Here is a 26,600-nt window from a genome sequence, read left to right as displayed (position 1 = left end):
ATCTTAGAATTTCATACTCCCTCCTCTTAGCACTTAGTCTTCCTGCTGTCTTCAGGCTTCACAGTGTTTTCCCAGTCTCACCTTATCTAGAAGTAGTCAGAGAGTCTCTTTTATCCTATTAGAGCTATTTGCACTTTTTAAAGACAATGGTTAAAGGAAACAATAATTGATATACACACAAAAAAGAAGAATGAAAGAGAGGATGGATGGAAGGCTGGCTCATTGGCTGAAGAATGGATGGATGATGGTAGCATTTCAGGCATCAGTGGAGAAGTCTTTCTAATGTAAATGATGATCCTGTTGAAGAGAGGGTCTGTCAGTAGACTCTATTTTACTAATGTAGTGTATCGAAACCACTGGGGTGTATTATTTCCTTTCTTTTATCACTTGTCATAACTAGCTTGAAATCAAATCACTTTGTTTGTTTAAGGCTGAAAGAGCATATTCCTTTTGTGGAACTATCGAGTACATGGCACCAGATATCGTCAGAGGAGGAGATTCAGGACATGACAAGGTATGTTCTATTTTTGAGGCTTATATATACGTGTATATATGTGTGTATACATATATAATAATTATATATTGTTATGTTTAATAACTGTACTAGTTAATAACTTACATACAGCAACTCTTCAACAGAGTCCTCTTTCTTACTTTCATCTTTTTTTCCCCTTGTTTTATATAGCAGAGTATGTTAGGATATCTAGTATTTTGGAAGAAAAGGATAACAGAAAGGTTATCTATCCTAATGGTTTTATTGTTAAAAATATTTTTGTTGGGTGCGCCATGATGTCTCAGCAGGCAGAGTTCTTGCCTGCCATGCCAGAGACCCGGGTTTGATTCCCGGTGTTTACCCATGCAGAAAAAAAGAAAAAAATATATTTTTTGTTGTATAGAGTAATACTCTTGATAAAGTGAAAACTCAAACTTGACTAATTCTTCAAATAGTTTTTATTTTGTTTCCATCAGAGGGCCCTATAACTTAAGCTAAGTACCAATTGAACTTCCTTTGAAAGAAGATAATTATTTTTTTGTTTCATGGGACCTTAGTCTTTTAGGATACAGCTGTGCCACAATATAATACAGAAGTGTCACTGAATGCTTTTGTGCCCATTATTCCCATCTGAGTCATGAAGAATGATTTTAGACAGTACGTATTGTCATTATTAATTTCTGCTAGAAAAAATATAGAAACATAATTGTGGCTAATGCCTTTTGTTATTTGCATTTTAAGAGTTTACTGAGAGGGCATGTGAAAAGGAAATCACTCATATTTTCTTATTCCCAATTTTTGCCTTTAACTTTGTAAGCGATACAGGAGATGTTTTAGTTTGGTAAAACTGCCAGAATGCAATATGCCAGAAATGGAATGGCTTTTTTTTTTCTTTCATATGGTTTCCCTTGCTTTATTCATGCATACACTGCCTTCTAGTTTTTCCAATTTGGGCCATTGCCTATACTATAAATTTTTTTAAAACGTTTTTTATCGTTAAATATAAAATACATAAAAAGAGAAAAAGCAATGCTTTTCCAAGTACACTTCAACAAGTAATTATGGAACAGATTTCAGAGTTTGTTATGGGTTACCATTCCACTATTTCAGATTTCTCCTTCCAGCTTCTGGAACAACTTTTAAAAGGGAATTTTTTAAGTTGCAAGTTTACAGTACTAAGGCTAAGGCACCAACAAGAGGTTGCTTTCACTCAAGAAGACTAATGCTCTCCGGAATACCTCTATCAGCTGAGAAAGCACATGGCAATGTCTGCTAGCTTTCTCTGCTAGCTTCCTCTACTGGCTTTTCAAATGGCTTCTCTGGGGGCATTTTCTTTCTTCATCTCCAAAAGTCTCTGGCTGCATGGGCTCTAAAGCTTTTTCCAAAATGGTTTCCTCTTAAAGGACTCCAGTAAGCAACCTCACCCTGAATAGGTGGAGGCACATCTCCATGGAAACCACCTAATCAAAAGTTACTACCCACAGTTAGGTCGGTCACATCTCCATGGAAATAATAAAAAAGATCCCACCCAGCAATATTTAATGAGGTTTAAAGAACATGGCTTTTCTGGCATACTCAACAGTTTCAAGCTGGCCCAGGAGATTTAGTTGAATATCTCGTTAACAGAATTGAAGCAGTCTTCGGGTACGAATTAAATCCTGTATTCAAAGTAGTCTTAAGGTTTTTTCCCCTAAGCCCTCTAAAAATTTCCACTTTTTTTTCTTCTCAATTCCCCTTGCCTGTGCCAAATGAAAATTGTAGAAGATACCTTCCAAGTAGTTCTGTTAAAAAATCTAGGTCACCTTTTTTCTTCCTGTATTAAAAGGTACAGATTTGCTCAGTTTTTTTTTAACACTTTTATTTTATTAATAACTTTCTCCAAATAAGGAATTCTGATTATTCTTTGCTCTTCTTTCATTCTCCCTCATCCCCTTTCAAAATCCCACATATAGAGTCCAGATATCTTAACTGGAAAATCTTCGGTCTCCTTCTTGATGACTAATTATGTATTTAAAAGCTCCATTCTTCAGGCTTGTGTTGTGTTCGGTTTCAGGCCTAGACTAGAAATTTACTTGTTGGTCTATATTGATTTAAGGACATGTTTTCAAATCCAACAATAAAACATTCTGAGGGTTCAAAATCAAAGGATAGTGAAACTGCTTGTATAAGTAGAAAAATCGAATTACTGATTTAATTTGCTTCATGGTATTCTTTGAAGCTATTGGGGAATTTAACAGGAATTTATAATTGTTAAAATTTGAAAATTACCTTCTAAACTGATTTTTAGCTAAGAAAACCTTTTGTTTTACTCTGAGAATTTCTGCATACCTATGGTCCAGAGTACAGTACAGCTAGTCAATGAATATTCTTTCTTGTACATGGAACACCCTGATGACTTTAAGTTAATTAAATTAAATGGTATGTGCAAAGCGTTCATCACAGTGCATGGCATCAATAAATATCCTTCCTGTCACAATTTCAGTCTGCCTGTTCCTGTTTTATATGCCAGTATTAATTATTTTCTTTAAAATAGCTCTAGAAGCAAAAATTTGCATTATTTCTGTGAGATTTGGAAGTAGATAGTTTTAAATTTTAGTGTCGTTTAGATTTCTCATTGGCTGAAGCTAATCTAGTTAACGGTCACTAAAATGTTTGTCTAAATTTAAGAAGTAACTTAAATATATCAAGATTCTTTATATATAATTTGCAGTGCTCTCAGTTCAGGTAACTGCATCTGTAAATCAGTTTCCAATTTAGAACACATTTTATTTAACATTTATTGTTTGAAATTTTACATGCTTCCTTCCAAATAAGACTCTTAGATTTATGTGATATGAGAAGTGATCTAGGTAGATATAAAAAAATAACAAAATCCCTTGAATAGACTATGTATTTTCATTTTTGTTCTTCTAAGGAATTCTATAAGATTCATTGGCGCTAAATAATTAATTAAAATGCTGATTAATACTTTATTAATAAATTGTTTTTTCCCATGTTAAATACAAAGATATTTCACTTATGTAAAGCCTTTAACATTTATTTCACATTTTAGAAATTTTAAACATTAAAAGAAATAAAACCATTACTAGTTTAGGAAATATTTAAAATACTTTTTAGCCCCTTGATTGACTTCATTGAGTTTAAATTCTGTACTGAGGAGACCTCAGTATTTGTAAATTTCTTTTGTACAGTTGCTAATTTAATACTCCATGTACAGAAAGCTATGTACAATTCTTTATGTTAAAATGTTTTCCAGATACATTGCTCTATTTTATTGTTTTTATTTCTAATGAAATATAGTTTAGCTAACAATTCTATAAAATGAAGTTATTGTTATTTTGTAGGCAGTTGACTGGTGGAGTTTAGGTGTTCTAATGTACGAATTGCTAACTGGAGCATCTCCTTTCACTGTTGATGGAGAGAAAAATTCTCAAGCTGAGATATCTAGGTAAGCTCTATCAAAATAAAATAAATGTATTGTTTTCTCAAAGGAACTGAGTGTATTTCTGCATCTAGGCTGGGGAGAAAATAATCTTTCGAAATGAGAATAGACAAAATGATGTTAAAGTGGTAAATTTCCATTTTTATTCATATAGTATGGAGATAAATAAACTTCATGTTTATTACCCCAATTAGATCTTAAGTTTCATTGGGAATATCATATTTTTGTATGCTTCCAAGTACATAGCACATAGTGTCTTTTACCTAGTAAGTACATTATATATTGAGAAGTTAATTTGATGAGGTTATGGATACTTTTTTCCTCTGTTTTCATAATGTAATTTCTTTGTGACTTTAACATGAAGAAACAATGGTAATATTTTTCAACTCATAGATGTAGATTTGTGGAAACAAATACCATAAAATCACTGTTTTTGATTTTTCATAGCATTAATCTGTTCCTTTCCTTCTCAGCACTTATCACAATTGCAGTTTTAATTTTATAAAGCATTTATAAATATTTTATTGACATCTGTCTGTTCCTGTAGATCATAAGTTCATTGAGAACAAGGTGCATGTCTGGTTTGATTCTCAGCATTTATACCCAGCTCCCAGAATAGTACTTATCATTTGAAATTCAATAAATATTTGTGAAATGAAATGAGTTAATGAACAAATAAACAAACCTTGATAAAACGTTATACTAGCCAATATGTTTGTCCTGTTTTTACTTGAATTTCAAAATTTTTAGAATAGATTTGGCATTAAATATTAAAAATGGGGACTTCCACTTTCAACCAAGATGGAGTAACAGGGACTGTATTTACCCTTCTGCCTGAAACAATTTAAAAAATGGATAAAATATATGAAAGAAAGTTGTGAAGACATTGAACATCTGGCAGTGAAGGACAGTGATCACTGAGAGATGGAAAATAAACTAGGTGAGGTCTATGAATGCCCCAGCTTACTGCCTTGGGAGCATTTCCAGGTTTTGGCACAAGGAGAAGAAACCCAGGTGGAGATGAGGAGTTGGAGCTGAGAGTCTGAGAAGACCAAGGCAGCCAGAGTTGCAGGGCAAAGGATCAGAGAGGAAAAAAAAAAGTGGCACAAAGAAATCTGGAGATTTGAAGAAGAAACCCCTGACTATTCAGATGAGTATTAAAAATCACATGCATGTGAGAAAACTACTCAGTATAGTTAAGATGTCAGTTCACCACAATTTGATGTGTAGATTCAACACATTCCCAAAGAGAATCTCAGTAGGCTTTTGTTTTTATGGAAATTGACAATGTGAGTCTAAAATTCATATTGAAATGCAAATGATATAGAATAACCAAACAACTTTTTAAAAAGTAGAACAAAGTTGAATTCAAGATTATAAAGCTTCAGTAATTAAAACAGTGTGGTGTCAGCCTCAAGATAGACAAATGATACGCGAAACAGAATAGAAAATCCAGAAATAGAACCACACATATATAAGTAAATGATTTTCAATTGTTTTTTGGTAATTCTATTTCGAAGGAGAAAGGATAGTCTTTTTAAGGACTGGTGCTGGAACCACTGGATATCCATATGCTAAAAAATGAATTCAGTGCATACTTAGCACTACATAAAAAAGTTAACTGAAAAAGGATCATGAACCTAAATTAAAAACCCAAATCTATAAAACTTCTGTAAAAAAACATAAAGGAAAATATTTGTGACTTTGGGTTAGACAGTTTTCTTAGATACAACAGCAAAGCAAGTCCATAAAAGAAGACATTGATAAATTGAACTTCATTAAAATTAAATTTCTGCTCTTTGAAAGATACTGTTAATCGAATGACAAAACAAGGCAATGACTGAGAAAAAATGCAAATCATGTAGCTGATAGAATATGTGTATCCAGAATAGATTAAAAACTCTCAAAATTCAAGAAGCAAACAGCCCAGTTTTATTTTGTTTTTTTTTTTTTTAGTGGGCAGAAAATTTGAACAGATATTTTACCAAAGAAGATCTGCAGATGGCAAATAAGCACATGAAAAGATGCTCCTCATCGTTAGTCATTACTAACTATGATTTAATATGCATTTCTATTATGCATCATTAGTCATTCAATATGCATAATAGAAATGCATATTAAAAACCATAACAAGGTATCACTTCATACCCATTAGAATGGCTGAAAATAAACTTTCCATGTTGATAAGGGATGTGGAGGAACTGGAACTCTCATTCACTGCTAGGGGAAATGTAAAGTGGTACAACCAATCTAGAAGACAGGCAATTTCTCAATATTTTAATTATCACTTACCATATGATCCATCCATTCTATTCTGAGGTGTATACCAAGAGAAAGGAAAGCATATGTGCATGCAAAAACTTGTGCACAAATCTTCATAGCAACTTTATTTGTAATAGCAAAAAATTGAATACAACCCAAATGTCTGTCAATAAATGAATGGTTAAATATATTATGGTTTATCCATACAAATGGAGTACTACCTAGTAAATGGATAATCTACTGATACCTAGGGCAACATGGATGAATCTCAGAATAATTATACTGAGTGAAAGAAGCCAGACAAGATAGCGTGTATACAGCATGATTCCAATTCTAGAAAATGGAAACTGAACTATAGTGACAGAAAGCAGATCAGTGGTTGCTTGGGAACAAGGAAGCAGACAGGGTAGAAGGGAAGAAGAAGCTTGAGGAAACTTTGGAGGATGATGGGTATGTTCTTTATCTTGGTTTTGGTGATTGTATCACAGATGTATACATACGTTAAAACTTATCAAAGTGTACACTTTATACATAGACAGTTTATTGTCTGTCAATTGTACTCTGATGAAACTGCTAAAAAATTTAAAATGTATCTTTTTCAGTACAGGCTAGGAAGTAAATCATTTCTTACTATTCCAGATTATTTAAAACGTAAGTCAAGTGATTAGAAATTCTTTTTAAAATTATTGTGAGTTAGAATCATGCTTGTTACGAAAAATTCTAAATATGATTTTGCAATTTTAAATGTTTTTTGAGAGCTTGAAAATGCCTGAGAACTACAAGAAACCATCACATAGTCTTGTGAATTTAGGTCTAATTGGCAAGATGATATCTTTTGTGGTGACAGTTGCAATGTGTGGTCTTGGTCTGACAATGTTAAACAGTGACTCCTCTGACTAATTCTCTGCTTTCTGATTCTGCATACAATCTTCTTTGTATACTTTGCCTTTCCCCATAGGTCTTCCTATAGAGAGATAGTATGTTGCGTGTTATGATGGCAGAAATATCCTGGACCAAGTGATGTTAAATTTAAATGACTTATATTGCCTTTAAATCAATTAGTTGGCATTCTGGTTTCAGAAAGAGAAAGAGAACTTGAATCAAATTGTCTAGAATTTTGAAAAGCTAGAGAAAATAGATTTTTCAAGAATTTAAATAGGATTCTTTTCTCTTTGATCAATGAGTTATCCACTTTGGTAATAACTTCACTTAAAGCTTGGCATTAATCTATGATTCCATGTTTGTGAGTAAAATTTACAAAATGAAATAACGGAATTATCCTACTTTACCTTTCCTTTCAAGATTATCATTCTGAATATCTTTTCCAGTGTAAAATCTTTCATAGTCTGTTCCTCTTAAATTATGCATCATTCAGCAAAATGTATCATTATGTTGTCCCCAAATGTCCTGATTAGCTAAAGCTTTTTCTCCATCAAATTCTTCCATTCCTTAATTATTATGGTCTTCCCTGATATCTGCCTAGATTCTACATTTTTGAACTTGCAGTATTTTAAAATAATGTATCCAGTTTATCTGTTTACCAACTGTTTTGGTTTCCTAGGCTGCTCAAAGCGGATACCATGAAAAGAGTTGGTTTTAAACCATGGGAATTTATTAGCTTGCAGTAAGAGTCCCAGAAAATATCCAAATCAAGACATCATCAAGGCAATGCCTTCTTCTTGAAGACTGCCTGCCAGTGATCCTCTGCTTCTCTGCTATATGGCAAGGCATGTGGAGATGTCTGCTAGTCTCTGTCTTCTCCTCCAGGTTTCATTGGTTTTCATTTCTTATACCTGTGGCTTTCTCTCTTCCTGCCTGAATTTCTTTTTATTGTAAAGGACTCCAGTAAAAGGATTAGGACCCTGAATGAGGTGGGTCACACATTAACTGAAGTATTCTTATCAAAAGGTCCTACTTACAGTGGGTTCATATCCACATGAATGGGTTAAATTTAAGAACATGTTTTTCTGGGGTACACAGAGCTTCAAACCACTATACTCCACCCTCTGTCCAAAAAGGACATTTTCTCTCTAAATGCAAAATACATTAATTCCATCACAATATCCCAAAAGCCTTAAGTCATTCCAAAAACAGAGCTTAGGACGGAGTCATCAAAATCTGTTATCAGTGTGGTCTGTCCTGGGGCAAAATTACCTTCCATCTGTGGGCTTGTGAAACCTAGAGAACAAGTTGTCTGTCCTCCAACATACGAAGGAGGGACAGGCATAGGAGAAACATTGCCATTTGTATAAGGAGAAATAAGAAAGAAAACAGGAGTCTCAGGTCCCAAACAATTCCGAAACCCTGAAGAGCATACTCCATTTGATTTCAGAGTTTGAGAGTTATCTGTAGAACAATGTTTTGTCATCCAGGCCTGATAGAGCAGCAGACCTGCCCTTTCCAAGTGCTTGTGCAGCAGGCCATACTCTCCCTGAACACTGGGGTGAAGGCTCCACCCACTGAGAACACTGGGATGATGGCCACACTCTCCATAATTCCCAGGGAAGAGGTTCCACTCTCTGAGAAAACTGGGGTGGCAGCCAGACTCTCCTCAATCTTTGGGACACAAGCTCAACTCTCTCTGTAGACTGGGATGACAGCACACTTCCTGAACAGCAGGGTACAAGAAACCTACCCTCTCCAAGTGCCACAGCATAATTACTCTCCACACACATGGATGGGCTCGCTGTCTTGGCTGAAAAGATGTCTTCAGTCCAGACCTCAGCTTCCTGCCCTCAAAATGACTTTTCCTTCAGTATGTCCCTTTTCTGTCCCTTTTAGTCCAAGCTTGCAGTGGTTCCATTCATACAAATCTCACAAAAAGCTTGTCAGTTTTGCATGTAGTACACAGGGCTCAAACCATTTGACAAAAGAATTTTGTACAAACCTTTCTGGATAACTGCATTTCCACTCCTAACTTACACTGAACTGTGAACAAGCTGGCTTGTTCCATGTTCAGTTAAACCCTTACATGGAGCACTATTCTCTGGGGACTCAATTTCTAGAACTTCACAATCTTCTAAACCATCCATTTCTGGCTTTTTTTGTGCCCAGGAATTCATTTCTCAGTTTATCCCCTTCCTTTTGCATTTCAGTATAAGCTGCAAAGCAAGACCAGGCTACACTTGCCACATTTAGCTTTGAAATTTCCTCAGCTAAATATCTAAGCTCGTTGCTGTGAAATTCTGCCTTCCTTCCAACATCAGAGCTCAATTTTGCCAAGTTCTCTGCCACTTTAAAATAAGGGTTGCATTTCTTCCAGTTCCCAATCACAAAATTCATCATTTCTGTCTAAGCCTTCATCAGAATTATTTTTAGCATCCATATTTCTACCAACAGTTTCCTCAGAACAGTCTAGGCCTTTTCTGTCAAGCATCTCACAGTTCTTCCAAACTTTACCCTTTAATTCCAAAACCATTTCCACATTTTTGGTACTTGTAGTAGCAGCACCTTGCTCTCCTGGTACCAAAATCTGTTTAAATTTCCTAGGTTGCTCAAAGGAGATACAGTGAAATGAATTGGCCTTAAACAATGGGAATTTATTAGCTTACATATTTGAGGCTATGCAAATGTCCAAATTAAGGCCAGACTTTCTTCCCAGCTGCTGGTGATCCTGGGCTCCTATGCCAGATGGTGGCGTCTGCTGGTCTTTCCCTTCTCTTTCATGTTCTGTTAATTTCAACTTTTTGTTCCTGTGGTTCACATGTGTGTTTCTCTCTCTCTCCTGCCCTCCCCCCTTTCTCTCCATTCTGTTTATAAAGGACTCCAGTAAAAAGATCAAGACCCATTCTGATTAAGATGGGTCGTACCTTAACTAAAGTAGCCTCATCTAAAAGATCTTACATACTGTGAGTCCAAGCCCAAAGGAATGGATTAGCTTTAAGAACATGATTTTCTGGGGTACATACAGTTCCACACCACCATATAGCTTCTAAAGAACATAGAGTAATTCTGTTGTTTATTTTTAGATGCTCTTTCAGGTATTAGGAGATAGTTTTTATCTAGGACAAACCTTTCTTGCTCCTTTTAACCATTCACATGACATCATTTCCAGATTCCTCACATCACAATACCATTTTGGATAAATATTAAATTGTCAACATCATAGATTAGAATTATGGCTTTTAGCTTTTTTTTGAATCTGTTTCTTATTTTTATTCCATGTATATAATGTATGTTTTTTTTACGTGTGTATATTCCATTAACTTTCATTGTCTTTCTCTGTAGAGCCTCTTCTTTTAGGATAGGCATTTCTGCTACATGGAAAGATATATACCCAGAAATAGAATCCCCATAAGTTCTTCTGCTTGCCCTTACAAGAAGGAAAGAAGGATCCCTTCACTTGCCTGGGGTTTCTCTTCATAAACCATGATAATTGAATATACCCCTCAGCTAGGGATCAGGACATAGAGGTCTATTTGCAGATCTGCCATCATCTCTGACAGGATTGTTGAGTGTTTCACGTTTTCTGCCTTTGAATTGTAGAAAATATTTGCCAAGAAATGTTTATTTGGTATTTCATTATCCATCAATAAAATGTGCTTTATTAATTTATTATATTATTAGCATAATATTATAGAAATCCAGGCCTAAGTGTTATTAAAGTGACAACTTCAAACGGAGTTTTAGTTATTACAATTTAGTTCATATCATGTCCTGTGAGCCAAATCCATCTGCTACCTGTTTTTATATGGCTCACAAGCTAAGAATGGTTTTAGATTTTTAAGTAGTTAAAAGGAAATCAAAATAATAACATTTTATGATATGAAAATTATGTGAAATTCTTAATTTGTGTCCATAAAGAAAGTTTATTAAATGAGCCACGCTCATTCATTTATTTATATATTATCTAAAAGGACTGCTTTTGTGTTGTAACAATGGTGTTGAATAGTTGCCACAAAGACTGTACAGGCTAAAATATTTACTGTCTGGCCCTGTATGAGTTATCCATTGCTGCTTAACACATTACCCTACAACTTAATGGCTTAAACAACATACATTTAAATATCTCAGATGCTGTGATTCAGGAATCCAGACACAGCCTAAGTAGGTCCTCTACTTAAGTTTCTCTCAGGGTGTTGACTGGGTTGGAACTATCTCAGAGCTCTGTTGGGAGCAGATCTACCTCCATGCTCACTCAGTTTTGGGCAGTATTTAATTCTTCGTGGGTTGTTCGCTGGAGATCGCCTTTAGTTCCTTGTCATGTATGGCAGCTAGCTTCATCAAAGCATGTAAGCTGAGAAGGCAATAGATAGAGTCTGCCAGTAAGTTGTAAGTTCCAGTGTTTTTAACCTAATCATGGAAGTATCATCCACCACCTTTTACTATATGATATTCAAGTTATATTCAATTTACTAATGCCAGCCTTCACTTAAGGAGAGGGGATTGCACAAGGCCATAAATACAAGGAGACAGGAATCATTAGGGGCTTAGTTTTTCAGAGCCATTATCAAAAATATCACACAATTGGTTGGCTTAAACTATAGACATTTATGCCTCATGGTTCTGAGACTAGAAGTCCAAAATCAAGATATCACTATCCCAAAAATCTGTACCATTCTGGTGATTGCAGCAATCTTTGGGATTCCTTGGCTTGTATTTTTGTCTCCAATCACATAGCAATGCCATCTGCTTTCTGGCTTCTGTAACTTCTGGGTCCTCTGTATAAGGCCTCCAATAATCTGGTTAAATACCCATCCTGATTTAGTTGGGCCACACCTTAACTAAAAATAACATCTTCTAGAGGTCTTATTTTTCAAGGGGTTCATATCTACAGGAATGCAAATTAAGATTAAGAACATGTTTTTTCTTAGGTACCGTATTCTACCACAGGGACTGTGTTAGTTAGATTCAGTTGTCAGCTTGGCCAGGTGAGAATACCTAGTTCTGTTGCTGCGGACACAAGCCAATAGTACGTGAACCTCATCTGTTGCTAATTACATCTGCAGTCCGCTAGGAGGCGTGTCTGCTGCAGTGAGTGACGTTTGACTTAATTGTCTGGTGCTTAAATGAGAGAACGCAATGTAGCACAGCCAAGCAGCTCGGCATTCCTCATCTCAGCACTTGCAGCTCAGCCCAGGTCTTTGGAGATGCAGAAAGAAGTCACCCCGGGGAAAGTTGTTGGAACCCAGGGGCCTGGAAAGAAGACCAGCAGAGACCATCTTGTGCCTTCCACGTAAGAAAGAACCTCAGTGGAAAGTTAGCTGCCTTTCCTCTGAAGAACCAACAAAATAAATCCCCTTTTATTAAAAGCCAATCCGTCTCTGGTGTGTTGCATTCCGACAGCTAGCAAACTAGAACAGGGACCATCATACAAGCCTGCATAACATGGGCCCTTTAAAAAAAAATTTTGTCAATTCCTGGGTTAGGTGATTGTTCTCCCAAAGAGTGTTTCCTTTTAGGTGATTATGTTAATACATTGATCAATCTTTTGTCACTTTCTACAGTCTTAAAATACAAAATCAAGACAGTGATACTCTGTTGTATTTTATCTATATTGATTAGTCAGTTAGCAACTTTAATTAGCACATTTGGTTTTTTTATTCATTTTCTGTTTATGCATGTCTTGTTTTTGGAGTTATGTGTAGAATAATTACAATTATCATTATTTCTTACCCTGTTTTAAGAGGAGATCACATTCTCACCCATTAACTTTCTTATTCTTCATGTCTTTATAATGATAATCTTTATCACATATTTTATAAAGCCTTTTTGATGTGCTTTTGATTTTTGTTTTTTTCCCTCATTTTAAGTTATTTTTGCAACGAGTGACAGAATCTGTTTCCTAAGATATTTTTTTTTACTAGTTACCCAGATCTATTGTTTGTCTTGATAACTGTTCATCAACACATTTTTCCACATGACACAATTCCAGCAACTGTAGTCTAGAGCACAGTGACAGGATGGCAAGGAGAGGAACCAGGTGAATATGACCCTTCCCCTTTGCACCCATATTCCTCAGCTTTGTATCTTCTTTCTTTTCATCATTTTTAAAATCTTGTTATGCCTTTGTCACTTTTATGATATATTGGAGTAGGAGTGACTCATACTTTGGTATTAATTTGCTCTAGGAGCAAATTTTTCTTTGAGCCTACATAAAACCTAGGGTTAATTATTCTGCTTTGGAGAAGGCCCATCAGAATCACAGTCAGCCTGGTTATCAGTTCTTGTACTTGTACCCTAGTCCCTCACTGCACCTGAAGACCTGATCTTCTGTTGTTCCTGGGTTGTGTAGGCACTTTACTGTTACCTCTCCACTGTTCTCATTACCCTGAAGTCTAAAATATCAGCCCCTCATGCTGATTTTTTCCCTTTTTCCCCATGGAGGGAAGACGGTCACTTTCCCCATTCATGATTCTGTCATTGATTTTTATCTGTAGAGAGTCCCAGTATCCATCATGAACTTGTGATTCTCATGGCCTTTCTGAGAGGGCCTCTTCCTTTTGGCCCATAACCTTTGCCTTTTGCCTTTTGCCTCTTGCTCTTTTCCATTGAGCAATCTTTTTTAAATTCCTTGTGTTCCACATGGCTCTTGGATCTGTACACTCTCAGTTTTATTGTCACCTGCTGCCACTTGGCCTCAATGAACCCCCAAGGTCTCAGTTCTGCACTCTCTCCCATCCCTAATATCACTCAAATAGTGATAATTGGATGCATGGAGAAGTAGAGCCTTCAACCGCATTTTCTGGACCACAGAAAACAGAGTAGAGGAAAAGGGATGGGGGTATGGTCTACCAGTAAAAGCTATAGTAAGTATAACAGTGTTCCCAGCTTTAACCTAAGGTGTGGCCACCTGTTTTGCTTTGTTAGTGCTGCTGGAATGCAATATATCAGAAATAGTGGCTTTTGTAATGGGAATTTTATTACATTACAGATTTACAGTTGTAAGGCCATAAGAATGTCCAAACTAAGGCATCCAGATAAAAATTTTTAAAATGCCGATGGTGTCCAAAGCACCTCTGTCAGCTGGGAAGGCATGTGGCTTGCGTCTGCTGATCCTTCTGTATCTGGTTTCAAATAGCTTCCCTGGGAGAATTTTCTTTTTGCATCTCCAAATGTCTCTGTCTCTGTCGGCTTTGAGCTGTTTTCAAAATGGTTCCCTCTTAAAGGACACCTTTAAGCAGATTAAGACCCATTTTGAACGGTCAGAGACACATCTCCATGGAAATCACCTAATCAAAAGGTCCCCACCCACAATTAGAAGGGTCACACCTCCCTGGAAACAATTTAATCAAAAAGATCACACCCAGCAATATTGAATGAGGATTAAAGAACATGGCTTTTCTGGAGTACACAACAGTTTCAAACCAGCACAGTAATGTTCATATTATAGTTTAGAACATCCGTAAGATGCAAACAGTCACAAAAATAACACCCAGGAACAAACTTAATATTTTACTATATTTCATTTTCATCTTTCCCCCTGCATGATGTTGTGGTCATACTAGAAATATAATTTTATGTTTTGAAGTTTTTGCTTAAATTTATATCATAAGCATTCTCTAATCACAAATCCTTTATAAACATAATTTTGTAGTGTCTAGAATATACTATTGAGTGCCATAATAAGCGTAACTATTCCCCTAATGTTGAACAAAAATTTACAGTAAGCTAAGTTCACTGAAAGCTCTTTCTAACTCACGCAGGCGTATCCTTAAGTAATTCCATAATTCTAGGACCACGTGGAAACCAGGAAGTGAGAATCGGCAACATTTAAGTCACAAAATAGGGAAGACGTGAACCTTTAAATAGAGAACCAAAAAAAGCAAACAGCCGATGAAGATACATATCATCTGCAAGAATGTGTAAAAATTATTTGTGAGCATCTCACTGAAAACTGTGAGGGGAAAAAGATCCTGAGTGAGGAAAGGTATGGTAAATGGAAAACAATTAGACATTTATTTTTCCAGTAAATATTTGTTGAGTACTCCCTCTGTTCCTAGCAATGTTCTAGGCCCTGGGGATAGAGCAGTGAAAAAAATAGAGAATCCCTTTTCCCTGGAGTTTCACATTTTAGTTAGAGGAGATAAAAAATAGGCAAATATATAATGTGCTCTAAATACCATGAAGAAAAAATCAACCATCATAAGGGGATAGAGTGTGGGGGCAGCTGCTATTTCTAATAGGATGTTTAGTAAGGTTTCTCTGATAAGGTGATCCTTGAACAGACTTTGAAGTGAACACGTGCTCATTGCCCATTATTACTAAGGTGTTAAAGGTCATTAATATTTTCTTAATTAAGATGATTCTTTATTGTTATATTTTAGTCAGTATACAAAACACATGTACAAAGTTTCTAAGTTCACCTTTCCCCCCAGTATTATGTTAGGAACATTTCTAGAATATAGAAAAGTTCCTTAGACTACACCTGTGTACTCACCAGCTAGATCCTACCTTGAATATTTTACCATCCTTGCTTATGCATACTTACCCACCTATCCATCTCTCTCTCCATTCCAGGTTTAATTTTTTTTTATTTTTCAAACCAAATATATTTTCAAAGACTTAGATTTTATTAATTTTTTATGCCCATTATACATTTTTTTTCAATTTTATTGAAAAATTCACACACTATACCATCTATCTGAAGTATATAACCACTGGCTTACGATCTCATCACATAGTTGTGCACACAACCCCATGATCAATTTTAGAACATTTTTATTACTCCAGAACAGAAATAAGCATAAAAAAATAAAACCCAAATCTGCCCATACTCCTTATGCCCCCTTATTATTGGTGTACTGGTGTGTTAGTGTACATTTGTTACTATTGATAAAAAGATATTAAAATATTACTGTTAACTATAGTTCATAATTTGCAATGGCTATGTTGTTTCCCAAATAACCCTCTTTTTTTTTAACATTTGTCGTAGTTCATGCAAGAACTTATTTACATACATGACTTTAACAACCACTTTCAGTCAGATTCTCCTACAGTATGTTACTATTTCTTATAATCCCAAGAATGAGCTACCATCACCTCTATTCCCAAACATTTAAGTTCAATATCATTAACAATTCTATACATATTAGGTAACCAGTTCTCCTTCTCTATCTCTAGGTACCCTTTATTCTACATTTTTTCCTATGTATGTCTTTATTACTCATTGAACTATAGACTGGTTAAAGGGGTATTAGTCACAAGGTTTTTACAATCACATTCATTAGATAAAAGGAATATATTTATACAATTATTATTAAAGATGAAGGCTACCATTCAGCATTTCAGGAATTTCCTTCTGGCATTTTTAATACACTAGAAACTAAAAAGAAGTATCTAAATAATTGTTTGTTAGTAATAATTATTTGGTAAATCCGAACTTCTCTTTTACCATTCTTCCATCTCATTTGGTGGATCTCTTATCTTCAGAGGTATTTGGACAATAACCATTCCAAGTTGTTCATGCTGAAAGGGGTATGGACATTTTGAGGTAGAGGAATGCAACTATTCTTAGAAAGACATACCTCTGGGTTTCAGGGCTTATCTTGGATAGGAACAACCTGAAGATTTTAAAATACTTTCTGAAAAACTATAAATAAAACTTTTACAGAGTTTTAGATAGAGATCAGGATATTCTTTAAGGTTTTCAGGAATAATATTAATTGGGGCTTGGCATTCTGTGGCAATTTTCAATACCCAGCTGAAGCTTGTATAAGAGTGTGCTGGTTTGAAAAGGTTTAGGTACCCTAGAAAAGCCGTGTTTTAATCCTAATCCCATTTTGTAAAGACAGCCATTTCTTCTAATCCTTATTCAGTATTGTATGTTTGAAACTGTAATTAGATTATCTCCCTGGAGGTGTGAGTTAATAGAGTGGTTTTTAAACTGGATTGGGTGGAGGTGTGACTCCACCCATTCGAGTGGGTCTTGACTACTTAACTGGAGTCCTATCAAAGAGGAAACATTTTGGAAAGAGCGGGCAATCAGGAGATTCAGAGAAAGCAGAGAAGAATGATAGAGCCACGAGAAAGCCACAGAACCACGAAGCAGAGTCCACCAGCCAGCGACTTTTGGAGATGAAGAAGGAAAACACCTCCCAGGGAGCTGAGAGGAAGCTAGCAGATGATGCTGTACTCGCCGTGTGCCCTTCCAGCTGAGAGATTGAAATCCTTACCATGTTTGCCATGTACCTTTCCACTTGAGAGAGAAACTCTGAACTTCATCAGCCTTCTTGACTCAAGGTATCTTTCCCTGGATGTTTAAATTGGACATTTCTACAGACTTGCTTTTACTGGGAGATTTCCACAGCCTAAAAACTGTTAACTTACAATTTATTAAATTCCCCTTTTTAAAAACCATTCCATTTCTGGTATATTGCATTCTGGCAGCTAGCAAACTAGAACATAGAGTAACCTCCAAAATGATCTCTCAACTCTATTTGAATTCTCTTAGCCACTGAAACTTTATTTTATTTCATTTCTTTTCCTCCTCTTGGTGAAAAGGCATTCTCAACCCCATGATGCAAGGGACAAGTCTCATCCTTGGGAGTCATGTCTCACATTGCCAGGGAGACTTTCATCCTTGGGAGTCCTGTCTGATGTAAGGGGGAGGGTAGTGAGTTTATTTGTGGAGTTTGGCTTAGAGAGAGAGGCCACATCTGAGCAACAAGAAGTTCTCTTGGGGTGACTCTTGGGCATTATTATAGGAAGACTTAGCTTTGCTGTTAAGAAATAAGTTTCATAAGGCCCAGTCTCAAGATTGAGGACTTGGCTTATTAAATTGTCAGTCCCTAATACTTGAATATCAGGAATTCCATGGTGGGGAAGTTTAGTAGTTCTATATTTTCTCTCCAGATATTTTGCAAATATTTTTTTCCTGCCCTAGATACTCTGGAATGTATTGGGTATTACATTAAACTATACAGAATAATAAGATCTCATTCCCTACTCTAGGTTTCATGTACTAAGGATGTTTATAGGTTAAGTTAGTGTGCTACAGAAAATTTAAATTTTAGACAAAATAAACATCTCTTAATTTGGTCTCTCACAGAAGTTGAAGATTTAAAATGTAAATACTATCAGTCTTTACCCTGTATTCTGCTTTACCTTGGACCTAACCAGAACAGCTTCATTCATATTCTATTTGAAGTCGGATATCTTTTTCCAGTATTTTAACAGTTGCTGTGTAGAGTAATGCTGACTTTCAGAGCTTAGACCTCTAAGTCTGAATCTTAGGTGTCACACATGTACCCAAAGTTCTAGGGAAATACCAGCTTATACACACAGAGGACAGCATCTCATAATTTAGAAGTAACTATTAAAATTCAGGAAAAAATGTCTGCTGAGAAAGCTTACAATCTAGGCCCTAATTTTCTTATGATAAGCATTTTCTAAGTGAAATCATAGAATATTTGTCCTTTTGTTTTAGGCTTATTTTGCTAAACATAATGTCTTCTAGTTTCATTCATCTCATTGCATGCGTCACAGCTTCATTCCTGTCTGTTGCCACACCATATTCCATCATATGTGATTACCACAGGTCACCCTTTTCATCAGTCAGTGGACCCTTCAGCTACCTCCCTCCAATGGCAGTCATGAATAATGCCACCATAAACATCAGTTTGCCAGTGTCTCATCGTCCCTATTCTCAGTTCTTCCAAGTATATTCCTAGCAATGGGATTGTATAATCATATGGTGAACCTGAATATAGGAGGGCTCCACACTGCCCTCCAGAAGGTCTACATCTTCCTACTTCCCTCCCAGCATTGAACAGGTATACCTCTCGCTCATCTTCTTCTCCAGCACTTGAATCTTTGTTTGTTTCTTTATTTTTGAATTTGAAGATTTTGAGATATATTCACATACAATATTTTCTATCTAAAGTATATAATCAGTATCTCACAGCATCCTCACTTAGTTGTACAATTATTACTTTCAATTTTATAGAATTTTCATTGCTCTGAAGAGACAAATAACAGACATACACACGCAAAAAAGAAACCCCGTAACACCCCATAACCCTTATCCCCTCTAATTATTTACCCCTCATATTGATGTGGTACTAGAAAGGTATTGCTGTTAAATATAGTCCATTGCAATAGGTAATTTCCCCCCATACACTCTATTATTTACTGTTTGTACAGTATCATATATTTGTGGTAGTTCATTCTTGAACTTACTGATATTTGTAGTGTTAATCAGTGAGGTATATCATTTTAGAAAATCCCTTTCATTCATATTCACCTTCTGTAGGCACCACTATAATTCAAATAATGAGCTACCATCACCTCTGTCCATTGCCAAACATTTAATTTCAATCTCATGAATAATTCTATATATATATAAGATAGCCACTCCCCCTCTGCTAACTTCTGTCTTTCTTTAGGCCCCTTATATTCTACATTTTAAGACTCTAAGTTTATACTTTCTAGGTGGTTCATATCAGTGAAATCATACAATACCTGTCCTTTTGCATCTGGTTTATTTCACTCAGCATTAAGTCCTCAAAGTTCATCCATGTTGTCGCATATGTCAGGACCTCATTCCGTCTTGCTGCATAATATTTCAACGTGTGTATATACCACATTTTCTTTATCCAGTCATCTGTGGATGGGCACTTGGGTTGTCTTAATCTTTTGGCCATTGTGAATAATGCCATGAACATCAGTGTGCAAAATGCCTAGCCCAGGGGGTGCAAGGTAACTCAGTGGTAGAATTCTTGCCTACCATGCAGAAGACCCAGGTTCAATTCCTTGTCCATGTGCTTCCCAAAAAACAAACAAATAAAAATTCAACAACTGGTGCTGCAATAATGGGATATTCACATGGAAAAATAATGAAATATGACCTCACCATACAAGCATACCAAAAAAAAATGTCTGGCCCTTATATTTAGGTCTTTGATCCACTTTGAGTTAATTTTTATATTGTGTACAAGTTAGGGGTCCTCTTTGATTCCTGAGGATACGGATAACCAGTTCTTCCAGCACCATTCTATCCTATTTCAGTAGATTTAGGGGTCTTGTCAAAAATCAGTTGACCAAAGATCTAAGAGTCTGTTTCCAAACTCCCAATTTTATTCCGCTGGTCAGTATGTCTGTCTCTGTGCCAATACCATGCTGCGACTTTATCATAAGCTTTAAAGTAAGGAACTGTAAGTCCTGCCACATCATTCTTCTTTTTAGGGATGTTTTTGACAATCAAGGCCCCTTTCTTTTCCATATAAATGTGTTAGCTAGTTTTTCCAAGTCTCTGAGATAGGCTGTTGGAATTTTGTTTGGTTTTGCATTGAATCTGTAGATCAATTTGAGTGGAATTGACATCTTAATGACATTTAGCCTCCTGTCATTGAACATGTAATGTCTCTCCACCTATTTTGGTATTTGATATCTTTTAGCAATGTTTGTAGTTTTCAGTATGCAGGTCTTTTACATTCTTAGTTAAGTTTATGCCTAGATACTTTGTTCTTTTACTTGCTATTGTGAATGGAATTTTTTCTTAATTGCCTCCTTGGTAAAGTCATTACTAGTATATAGGCACAGTACTGATTTTTGCACATTAATCTTGTATCCTGCCACTTTGATGAATTTGCTTATTATTAGCTCAAGTAACTTTGTAGAAGATTTCTCAGGATTTTCCAAATATGGAATCATGTCCTCTGCAAATAATGAGAGTTTTACTTCTTCTTTTCTAATTAGGATTCCTTTTATTTCTTTTTCTTGCCTGATGTTCTAGCTAGAATTTCTAGCACAATGTTGAATAACAGTGGTGGCAGTGGACATCTTTGTCTCATTCCTGATCTTAGGGGAAAGACTTTCAGTTCACTCACCAATAAGTATGATGCTGACTGGTTTTTCATATATGCTGTTTATTATACTGAGGAAGTTTCCTTCTAGTCCTGTCTTTTAAAGTGTTTTTGTTTTTATCAGAAAAGGATCCTTAATTTTGTCAAATACCTTTTCATTGTCAAAAGAGATGATCATGTGGTTTTTCTGTTTCAACTTTAATGTGTTGTATTACATTGATTGATTTTCTTGTATTGAACCATCCTTGCATGCCTGCAATAAACCCCACTTGGTCGTGGTGTATAATTCTTTTAATATGCCTTTGGATTCTATTTGCAAGTATTTTTCATCTGTATTTATTAGGGAGATTGGCCTGCAGTTTTCTTTTCTTGTATTATCTTTATCAGATTTTGGTATTAAAGTGATGGTAGCTTTGTAGAATGAGTTAGGTAGTGTTCCTTTTTCTTCAGTTTTTTTGGAAGAGTTTGAATAGCAGTGGTATTCTTTTTTGGAATGTTTGATAAAATTCCCCTGTGAAGCCATCTGTCCTTAGACTTTTCTTTGTAGGAAGGTTTTTGATGACTGATTGAATCTCTTTATTTGTGATTGGTTTGTTGAGATCTCATTCTTTTTGCGCCAGTATAGGTCATTCATGTGTTTCTAAGAACTTGTCTGTTTCATCTAAGTTGTCCAGTTTGTGGTATATAGTTATTCATAGTATCCTCTTAAGATTTTTAAAATTTCTTCCTAATCTGTTGTAACAACCCCCCCCCATTTCTGATTTTGTTTATGTTATCTCTCTTTTTAGCCTTCTAAAGAACTATGTTCTCTCTCTCTTTTTGTCTTCTTCTTTAGTCTAACTAGGGGTCCATCAGTTTTCTCAAAGAACCAACTTTTAGTTTTGTTCATTTCCGTATGATCTGCTATTTTTTTTTTTGGTTTATTCTTTCAAATTCTTCTTTATGTTCTTGTAGTGTCTTTTTTATATACTTTATGTCCTTAGCCAACCCATTGTTGTTATTTAGGAATTTTGTATATTCATGTTTGATTAGTTGTTCCAAATTCTGTGTCTCCTCTGGCTTTTAATTTGGTCATTTGATTTCATCATATCTTCTTGTATCTTCATGTGCTTTGTGATTTTCTGTTGGTTTCTTGGCATTTCATTATCTTGATAAAATTATTTTGGAGATTGACTTCCCTCACTCACTTAAGATTTTATAGTTTCTTAGGTTTTCAGTAATTCCCAGCCAAACCAAAGCCGAGACCTCCCATAGGAGATGCAAGTTTATTTGAACGTCTGTTGAAGACTAGACAGAAAAGCAGTTTGCCAGAGTACACTTTCCCTGTCTTCCCATCAGATGGAACTCTTGGCCACCTCTTTTCCTCAAGCCCATCATTCCCTAACTGTGGCAGTCAGCTGAGCAGGGTCCACACTCCCATGAAAGCCCATTCAATGCAGCAGGTCTCCATGTGTGCTGAAAGCCACCAGCCCTGGAGGTGGGTTTTAGGCACTGTGCACCTTGATGGAGAATCTCCTTATGGGCACAGTGGGTCTGGTGATTCCCAGGCTACCGAGTGGAATGACCTTGGGCTGTGGATCTGACAGGCTCACCTTCCCTAGCCCTCAGCCAGCATAGGACTACCCAGCTCTTTTGGACCTGCTGGGTCCAAGCTGGCATGTACCCACAGCCTCTGGGGTGGAGAAGGAGCTCCTACCATTGTAGAGTTGTTCTCACTTTAATCCCTGCCTCTCCACTTGTGAATGCCGTGAGCACCTTGGGCTTCCAGGAAGTATGGATATAGGCCTGTGACCCAAAATGCCTCTCTGTTAGCCAGTTGTCAGATTTGGCTCTGCTCTCTGACTCCTCTTCCACAGGGGAGACACTTGCATCTCCCCCAAGATCAGGTACCCTCAGTGGCCTACCTCAGGGCATTGTGTGCCGTGGCAAAGTCTCGGTGTGGATAAAACAAGTCTGCTATTTCCCATGTTCTCATACAGGAGCTCCTGGCTGCCAGATGGAGATGACTCTGCAGCTGGCTGTGGAGGTGAGAGTGCGGGAGTGCACCACTCTTCCAGCACTCACTCCAGCCAGCACATAGCTGCTAATCCCAGATGTGAGCACAATTAAATAAACTTACCCCATCCTCTCAGTCATATTTTCTTCACTTTTGCATCCATATTTTCCCTATGTAATACAAAAGTCCCTCTCTGGCCACTTGTGTCCTGGAACTACTGTCCCAGTCATTTTCTGCCTTTTCTCTAGTTATTCCATGGTAGAGAAGTTAGATCTGCCTATCCTATTCTACCGTCTTCCAGGAATCTCTCCACAGATTTAATTTTAATCTTTTTGTCAGAACCCCACTTGGTAAGTTCATAGGTTAATCAGTTGTGAATATCTTTTAGCTCACGGATTTTCAGAAACCTAACTTTCATAAATGAGAAGGAATTTTCTATTCATTTTTATATTTTTATTGTTTTTAAGTTTCATTTCATTGTATTTTTTCATGTAATTTCTCTATCCATTTGGAGATTATTTTGATTACAAGGCAAGGATCTAATTTACTTATTTCCCAAATAGTTGATTTCCCTAACTCATTTGTTGAACAACACAGCCTTTCCTGTGTCGGTTGGTCACTTTTAAAAAATAATACTGAATTTTTATATATTCCTGGGTATTTTTCAACTAGTCTTTTTTGTTCACTTGATTTGACTGTTGGTTTATTTTGCTAGCACCTCAATTTTACTGTATGGTTTTATAGTACATTTTAATATGTAGTTAGACAAATCCCTCTCTAATTATCTTCTTTTGGAAACGTTTCTGGCTTTGTTGTTACATGCTTATTCTTGCAGGTAAATATTATAGTCCTCTAAGTTGAAAAACATCTTGTTGGAATTTTAATTCATATTTATATTTCTTGCTTTTTTGAAAGAGATCTTTCTTCATCTGTAAAATAGGGATAGTAACAGCAGCCTTTTGGTGGGATTATTATATGGCTTAAATGATAACATGAACGTGAAGAAGTGTTTAGCATTGTACATCAATCCAGAGGCTTTTCTGGAGGGCTTTAAGATTGATTTGGGTTCTACCCAACTGCAGGTCATTTCCAGAGTTTCTCAGATCCATTTTGAAGACAGAAGAAAGATAGAGTGGACAATGATGGTGATTAAATGTATAAATATAAAAACATTTTTGTATGAGGGAGAACAAATGAATGTTGACATTGCAAGGTATTGAAAATGGTTAATATACAGGAAAGAATACAATCAATGCAAGCTAGGGTCTGTGGTCAACAGTATATTGTAATATGCTTCCACTGAATGTAACAAAGGCATTATGCCAAAACTAAATGTCAACAGGCGGGGGCATGGGAGTGGGGTATGGATTCTTTTTGAAAGAAAAGGAAAGGGCTTCATATAGATCATGGAAGAAAAGGAAAAGGCTTCATATACATCATGGAGACAAAGACAGGCTGTTTACTTAGGTTGGATTGTATAATGTGTGAATAAAACAGTTTAAAATGAACAGAGAGAAATAAGTGTTAGAGAAATTGTGGAGAAAGAGATATACCTATTCACTGTCAGTAGGGAAACTGAGAGGTGCAGCCCCTTGGAGGGCAGTGTGGTGGTTCCACAGGAGGCTAGGGGTGGGGTTGCCATATGAGCCTGCAACCCCTTTGCTCAGTATATACTGGAAGGACTGAGTATGGGGACATGAATGGACATTTGCGCACTGATGTTTGCAATTCACAATGGATGGAGGTGTTCTAAGGGTAGAAGAACTGAGGGAAGGAAAGGGGAACTATGGTGTATGTATACAATGGACTACTGAGTCGCCACAAGAAAAAACGAAGTTGTGAGTCATTCAACTAGGTGAATAAACCTTAAGGACTATATATTGAATAAAATGGCAGAAACAAAAAAACAAATAATATCATGCCTCACTCATATGGACTAACTATAATAAACAAACTCGGTGAATTGAAGTTGAGAACATGGGTTATCAGGTTGGGGCCTACTGTAAAGGGTCCTAGATTGTAATCTCTTAAAGTAGTCATATATATTCAGGAATTGTACCCATTATTTCTGAATTCTGAGATGCTGTGTTGTTTGTATATAACCTGGTCATTCCCAGAAACTTTGGGTATTTATATGACACCTGAGATTCGGAGGTAGAGCTCTGAGGCTTTGAAAGTCACCCCATAAAGGTACTGTTTAAAAAACTGAAAAAGGGTTCATACTTTGAGTAGAAATATGAAGGAAGCTGATCTGGATAGGACGAAGGTAGAGCAAAATACAGAATTAAGGATGTTATCATCCATATTTTTAAACTTTTTATGTGTAAGACCAAAGGGAGAGATGTTTATTTGGTGCAAAATTTATATTATGGGTAGTACATTACCTAATTTAACTTGTATGGTCAGTTTAGTTGAATGCCACGGAATCTTGAATAGGGCCAGAGATGTTGTTGGTTTGTCTAGGTTAGTGTGATGCCCCAGTATGTCCCAGAGTAATTTTGGCAGTGAATAAAGAAATATTTGCCAAATATTTGCTTTCCTTGGGGGGCTGGGGAGAAAGAAAGAAACAGTAAACTTCCCCATTTGGAGAATTTCTGATATTCTCTCAAGCAATGGGAACAACCAAATCAATAGGCTGAGCTCTTAGTCTTGGGGTTTGCCCCTATGAAATTTATTCCTGCAAAAGATAAGCTAAGCCTATTTAAAATTAGGCTTAAGAATCACCTCCAGAGAACCTCTCTAAGCCAACTCAGCAGGTAAACTCACTGCCCTCTCCCACTAAGTGAGACTTGACTCCCACGGGGGTAAATCTCCATGGCAACGTGGAACAGATCTCCCGAAATAGCTGAAACTCAGAATCAAGGGATTGAGAAAACCTTCTTGACCAAAAGGGGGAAGAGAGAAATGAGACAAAATAAAGTTTCAGTGGCTGAGAGATTTAAAACAGAATTGAAAGGTTATCCTGGAGGTTATTCTTATGCATTATATAGCATAAATATCCCTTTTTAGTTTATGGTGTATTGGATGGCTAGAGGGAAGTACCTGGAACTGTTGTGCTGTCTTCTAGTAGCCTTGATTCTTAAAGTTGATTGTATAAAGATAAAACTTTTACACTGTGACTGTGTGATTGTGAAAACCTCGTGTCTGATGCTCCTTTTATCCAGGGTATGGTAGATGAGTAGAAAAAAAAATATATATGGTGTTCTAGTTTGCTAGCTGCCGGAATGCAACACACCAGAGACGGATTGGCTTTTAATAAAAGGGGATTTATTTTGTTGGTTCTTCAGAGGAAAGGCAGCTAACTTTCCACTGAGGTTCTTTCTTACGTGGAAGGCACAAGATGGTCTCTGCTGGTCTTCTTTCCAGGCCCCTGGGTTCCAACAACTTTCCCCGGGGTGACTTCTTTCTGCATCTCCAAAGGCCTGGGCTGAGCTGCAAGTGCTGAGATGAGGAATGGTGAGCTACTAGGCTGTACTACATTGCGTTCTCTCATTTAAGCACCAGCCAATTAAGTCAACATCACTCATTGCAGCAGACACGCCTCTTAGCCGACTGCAGATGTAATTAGCAACAGATGAGGTTCACGTACCATTGGCTTGTGTCCACAGCAACAGAACTAGGTATGCTCACCTGGCCAAGTTGACAACTGAATCTAACTAACAC

The 26,600-nt window shown here is 36.5% G+C and overlaps 1 protein-coding gene across 16 annotated transcripts in view; it reads left to right on the top strand.

Annotated features, from left to right (window-relative positions):
• Positions 1 to 26,600, top strand: part of RPS6KA5 (ribosomal protein S6 kinase A5) — a 328,971-nt gene that overhangs the window by 217,321 nt on the left and 85,050 nt on the right. For all 16 annotated transcript variants that reach the window (XR_013160427.1, XM_077123333.1, XM_077123324.1 and 13 more), the window contains 2 exons: positions 431 to 514; positions 3,838 to 3,941. Coding sequence is in view for 15 of the 16 variants with exons in the window: in XM_077123333.1 (XP_076979448.1) it covers positions 431 to 514; positions 3,838 to 3,941 (188 nt within the window). In the remaining variant the exon portion in view is untranslated. The remainder of the gene's footprint in view (positions 1 to 430; positions 515 to 3,837; positions 3,942 to 26,600) is intronic.

This window comes from Tamandua tetradactyla, chromosome 12, assembly GCF_023851605.1.
Source record: "Tamandua tetradactyla isolate mTamTet1 chromosome 12, mTamTet1.pri, whole genome shotgun sequence".
In the NCBI taxonomy this organism is placed as follows: Eukaryota; Metazoa; Chordata; class Mammalia; order Pilosa; family Myrmecophagidae; genus Tamandua; species Tamandua tetradactyla.
This window is presented reverse-complemented; position numbering and strand designations above follow the sequence as displayed.